The sequence below is a fragment of the Meriones unguiculatus genome, chromosome 9, assembly GCF_030254825.1.
Source record: "Meriones unguiculatus strain TT.TT164.6M chromosome 9, Bangor_MerUng_6.1, whole genome shotgun sequence".
Taxonomy (NCBI): Eukaryota; Metazoa; Chordata; class Mammalia; order Rodentia; family Muridae; genus Meriones; species Meriones unguiculatus.
This window is the reverse complement of record NC_083357.1, coordinates 57,705,202-57,711,207: the sequence shown is the minus strand read 5'-3', so window position 1 is coordinate 57,711,207 and position 6,006 is coordinate 57,705,202. Positions and strand designations below refer to the sequence as shown.

The window sequence follows — 6,006 nt, the reverse complement described above, 5'->3', positions numbered from 1 at the left end:
TAAAATCAGGGCGAAGTTGTAGAGTTGGTGGCACCTACAGCCTTGCACTAGATGAGCCCACAAAGGGGGTGCTGGAGACTGAGCAGAACCTCAGCTGCTGACCCACGGAGTCCCCGACAACAGCGTGAACTGAAGAGGGTTAGATTAGACGGAGAATAAATCCTTGCAGGTGAGGCTAGGGCCAGGAGGTAGGGCTGTCCAGAGACTAGCATTCCGCCTCTCAGTGAGTGTCCCCTGAGGACACCTGCCTTACCTTAACTGTTTTCTCCTCCAGTTTGTTACAAGCAGCCCTGTTCGAGGGCTGTGTCATCGAGGAGGAAGGCCGCTGAATGCTGAAGGACACCCCACTAGGATGAGGTCTCATTTCTGATGCAAGCAGCACCCCCTATACCAGTCACCCTATTAATGGGTTGTGGAGGCTGGGCAATCCTTTGATACACAATTCTTGGTCTAGAAAAGTCTGGTTGAGAATTCCAGTGGGAAGAACACCCACAGCTAAGTGTGTTTTCTTTTTCACAGGAGGACATGAGGCCATCTCTGTGCAAAGCTGTCCTTTCCACACCCTGCACCGGCACAGGACTGCATAGCCCGCTCCTGCCCTCTGCTGGCCGAAAGGTGCTCTTACAGACATCTCTCTGCACTAGGCGATCCCATGAGACCAATCACCTGCTTCATCCTTCTGAGGACACCCAGCTTCAGCCCTGTCATCCCACACTGAGGGTGCACACTCTTCTGTGTCAGTCTAGAACATCATCCCTGATTCTGGCTATTACAAATAAAGCTGCTACAATCACGGTTGACTATAGCAGCCTTTTTGGATTTAATGGCAAAATTGGAGTTAATGGCATCTGAGCAGTGGAATTCGGCCCCTTGGCTCTGGCTATATTCCAAAAACCAGTCTCTCATAAACTGACCTTGGTGGTCCTACAGCGGACTGCTCTGACCCCGAGAAACTCTGTGCAACCATAGTAACCAGACAGCAGGCTCTGTGTAACCTTGAATGAGCTCTCCTATGTTTTGACCAAGTAAAGCTCCTACGTGAGAAACTGCTTATACTTTTTTGCCTGTTTAAGTTTAACCTGACGCCCACTAAATCGACACCTGGATCAGCATGTAGACTTGGTGTCCTCTGTGTCGCCCTGTCTCTCTCTCTCCCAGCCCTCTCTCAGTTGGTATTCAGATGTCACTGCTTGCCGGTGACAGTTGACCAAATGTCCTTATTGTGTACTTGAGCCCCTTTTGGATATATGCCTAAGAGTGGTATAGCTGGATCTTGAGGAAGCGCTATTAGTAATTATCTGAGAAACCACCAGATTGATTTCCAGAGTGGTTGTTCAAGTGGAGGAGGGTTCCCCTTTCTCCACAACATCTCCAACATGTGTTGTCACTTGAGATTTTGAGAGGTGAGAGGTGGCATCTTTTTTTTAATTTTAATTTAATTTTAATTACACTTTTTTTTTTTTACTTTAAATACCCCCTCTAGTTCCCTCCCTCCTCCCCTCCCAATCATTCCCTTCCTCCCCCTTCACCACAAATGCCCCTTTCCAAGTCCACTGGTAGGGGAGATCTTCTTTTTCTTCCTTCTGATTCTAGTCTGTTAGGTCTCATCAGGAGTGGCTGCATTGTCTTCCTCTGTGGCCTAGTAAGGCTGCTCCCTCTCAGAGGAAGGTGATCAAAGAACAGGCCAATCAGTTCATGTCAAAGACAGTCCCTGTTCCCATTACTATGGAACCCACTTGGACACTGAACTGCCATGGGCTACATCTGTGCAGGGGTTCTAGGTTATCTCCCTGTATGGTACTTGGTTGGAGTATGAGTCTCAGGATAGATCCCTGTGTTCAAATTTTTTAGTTCTGTTGCTCTCCTTGTGGAGTTCCTGTCCTCTCCAGATCTTACTATTTCCTACTTGTTTCATAAGATTCCCTGCATTCTGCCCAAAGTTTGGCCGTAAGTCTCAACATCTGCTTTGATAGTCTGCAGGGCCGAGCCTTTCAGAGTCCCTCTGTGGGAAGCTCCTAACTTGTTTTCTGTTTTCTTCTTCTTCTGATGTCCAGAGAGGTGGCATCTTTTACCTCACAAGGCAGTGAGCTGGAGAAAATTCCTCCAGCTCGGTTCCCCCAAGCTAAGCTTATGGTTTCTCTTCCTCTCATAAAAGCCTCTGTGTTTCTTTTGAAATGGGATGGTAGGAGTGATGGAAAGGGTCTGGGTTAAGCCTTCCCAATGTTTATCATAATCAGCCAGAGCAGACTAGAGAGCACACAACCCACACTCTGGGTCTGTGACCCCTGGATGACCCTTCAACAGCAGGCTCCTGTCTCACAGAGGGTGCACCTGCCCCTCACTTGGACCAGAGTATTTTTCTTAATTATCTGCCCATGGCAAACCCTGAGACTGCCCAACTCTACTCTAGCTCCCTCTACTGCAAAAGCCTGACTCTCCTGACCTCACTTCCACCCTTTCCAGGAAGTTCCAGCTCAAGGAATGCAATAGGGTGAGGAGCATGGCTTTCCACAGAAGACCCACAAGAGCTCTGCAGCAGCTTTCTCTGTCATTCACTCTCACAGATGTGTATCTTGCTCTGTCTTTGCTTAGAGTTCCCTCTACACTGATATTTCAGCCATTAAGGTTAAAGCCAGCTATGCAGCCTGCTTTGGAATTGTTCCTGTACCTCCGTGTTCCTGTGTATTTAAAACCTTTTCCTTATAACCACACTCCCTACAATAAGACCATAAATCTCTGGAAGGCAGAAGCCAGGTTTCATTTATCTTTGTGTATTAATAGTGCAGTGTAACTGATCAATAAAGATTTGTCAGTTATATCTTTCTTTCTTTTTTTTTTTTTTTCTTTTTTCTTTTTCCCCCTCCTGGAACTCACTTGTAGACCAGGCTGGCCTTGAACTCACAGAGATCCTCCTGCCTCTGCTTCTTCCTCTGCTACAATTGAAGGCATGCACACCACACCCAGCTCTCATGACCATCTATTAGAGGACAGATCTCTGTGATGTGTGATACATTATATAGAGAGAGCCCTGAGGCTGCAAAGCTAGGAAAGCAGACAGACAGACAGACATCTGGAAGCAGGTTCAATCAGTTCAGAGAAGGTCATAAGTGTAAAATTAAGCCACTTGTACTAGTTCTGGAGGCAAATTAGGTAGATGAAAATGTACAGAGAAATCTTACATAGGAAAGGATCAGAAAAATATTATGCAGTATGCCTTGAGTACAGTCTCCCATTGTTGTTTCTGAGGACAGCTTTCAAGCTTTACTTTTTAACTTTCACAGTCTTGGTACTAACAGAAACCAAGACTGGTGTCATAGCTTCCCTGGGAGCTGGAGATCTGTGCACTTGGGACCTCCACAAACTGGAGTTCTCTGAAGGGAGGGAGCTGCCAGGGCAGGAAGTTCTCCTAACCACAGACAGCTCACCAGTCCCTAAGATTTTTATATAAAGATTTATTTATTTATTATTTGTACAATGTTCTTCTGCATGTAGACCTGCATGCCAGAAGACGGCATCAGATCTCATTATAGAGAGTTGTGAGGCACAATGGGGTTGCTGGGAATTGAACTCATGACCTCTGCAAGAGCAGCCAGTCCTCTTAACCTCTGAGCCACCTCTCCAGCCCAATCCCTAGGATTCATTCTCACCTCCGTGTATCTGTGTGTCTATACACATGTATGTCCATGCCACAAACGCTATTAGAAGACATCAGATCCCCTGAAAATGGAGTTACAGACTTTTGTAAGCCACCAGCATAGGTGCTGGAACCTAACTTGGGTCCTCTGGAAGAGCAGCAAGTGCTCCTAACCACTGAGCCATCTCTCCGGACCACAACCTCATACGATTCTTGAAAGAGGAACAGAAATGTAAATATCTCTTACAAATCTGGTTTCCGAGGCTCTGTCTCCTCTAAGTGCTTATCCAGGCGGCTAGGAACCCTGGTCTGCACATCACGGAAACACAGGCACAAAATCTGCAGCCAGTCGACAGAATACAGAGATTTCTAGGCAGAGTTCACATTCAGACTTCAACTACCCTACACAAGATGACTTGGAACTAGACTTCCTTACAATGGGGGCAGCAGCACTGTTGGTTGGCCAAGTGAAGGAACAGAAGGCCGTTTGCACAATGGACAATATGCCAATCAGTGGGTTCCACCTGTTAAAGACTCCAAGCCACTTGGCTCTGCCGGCTCCACCCACAGGGTCTGCTCTATATCTATGGGCCCAAGTAGAGCTCACCCATCATTCCTGATTTCCAGGACAACCAGCATTGTGATCTCACAGGAGCTGCAACCTAGACTGGGTGTAAGAGACTGACTGTCTAGGACTGAGGCAGGAGGGCTAGTGACGGGGCAGTGTCCAGGAGAAATGGAACTGTGAGCCCACAGTGACAGCAGAGGGCCTTCAGGAAGAGAGAGGAAAAACCAGGCCAAGATGGGGAGTAGTCACTTCTGCTCTGCTCTCACAGGAAAACATGGGTCTGAAGCTGCTCGAGTCCCAACTATGTCTCCTGCTGCTGCTGGGACTTCTCCTGATGGTTGCTTCCTTCCAGATTCCACCTGGTTTAACCCCTTCCGAGTGGTTTGAAATCCAGCATATAAGGAACAGTGCTCCCATGCAATGTAATGCTGCAATGCTGGGAGTTAACAGATACACAAGAAGATGCAAGGACATAAATACTTTTCTTCATACACGTTTTGCTAATGTTGTTAATGAGTGTTACAATAGAAATACTAACTGCAGGAATGGACGAACAAATTGTCACGATAGTTCATCTCAGGTATCTATTACTTACTGTAACCTCACAACTCCGTCAGCGAATTATAAACAATGCAGATACCAAACAACACACGAAATGAAGTCCTACACAGTGGCTTGTGACAACAGAACCCCACAAGACAAGCTCACCTACCCAGTGGTCCCGGTTCACTTGGATGGGATATTTTAGATAGCTCCAACACCACCATTTTGTACCTTGGCTAGTCAGCTAGTGCCACGACAATCCTAGTGCTGAAGAACCAATTCCTCGGCTGCGCTGCCTATCAGGACCTGTCCTCATGAAACCTGTCCCTGGCTCCTTCAAATTTGGCTGAACAGATCCTTCCTAATCAATAAACACCTTTGTGTACTCATCTAGATCTTTGACTGCCTCTGTGTGTGACAGAGAATGTGTGTACAACTGTTGAGACAGGTCCTCAGGCTCATGAAGTGCTAGCATGACAAGCACTCTACCAATTGAGACGTGTACCCGCTCCCCGGAAACAAATTCCAGTATGACAAGAGATGGCTATCTTTCCAGAACGTTCCTACAGGGCATCTTCCTTGAAGTGGCTAGTAGCGGGGAAAGAAGAAGTGGGATCTGTCCTTTACCCTTAGAGGCTATCCCTTCCCCTTCCCCTTCATCTTCCCAGCCCCCTTCCCCTCCCCTTCATCTTCCCAGCCCTCTTTTCCTTCCCCTTCCCTTCCCCTTCCCATTCCCTTATATAGCTGTCTTCAGTGGTGAGTGATTCAACCCTTCAACACAGACCAGGAAGGCACAGATTCCAAGACAAGGGAACTGGAATCACACAGAAAGGGATGAATAATGAGAGGTCCTGCCCTGACTCCTGAGTACAGAACTGTAGTCAGGAATCAGTGACAAACAGCAAGGGGCCATCCTTGAAAGACATGGGCAAACACGATATCACCTCATGGGGCAGTCTGACACAGAAGGGAGCAGGGGCGTGAAATCATCAGGTCTGCACCTCTGTCCTTCAGTCTGGATCCCCAGCTTCCCTTTGGCTGTTCCTCTCTGGGCCCCCACATGCAGCACCCGGCCTCTCCCCACTGCTGCACAGTGGTGGTCCTTCTTGCTGTCAGTGGCTGCAGGGAAGCCAGTCCTCTGGTCTTCCAGCTTGGTGTGGGGAATCTGCACTTTACACATGAATGCTAAGTTCCGGGAAGTGCAGGGGTGGAAAGAATTCACTGGCTTCAGATGAAGTTGGGAACAGCATGAGGGCCTCAC

The 6,006-nt window shown here is 47.7% G+C and overlaps 1 protein-coding gene across 1 annotated transcript; it reads left to right on the top strand.

Annotated features, from left to right (window-relative positions):
- Positions 1–4,476: 4,476 nt before the first annotated feature.
- On the top strand, positions 4,477–4,950 carry LOC110544166 (eosinophil cationic protein-like). Its single transcript, XM_021630261.1, has one exon. It carries the CDS (start codon positions 4,477–4,479, stop codon positions 4,948–4,950), a length of 474 nt encoding a protein of 157 aa, XP_021485936.1.
- Positions 4,951–6,006: the final 1,056 nt, after the last annotated feature.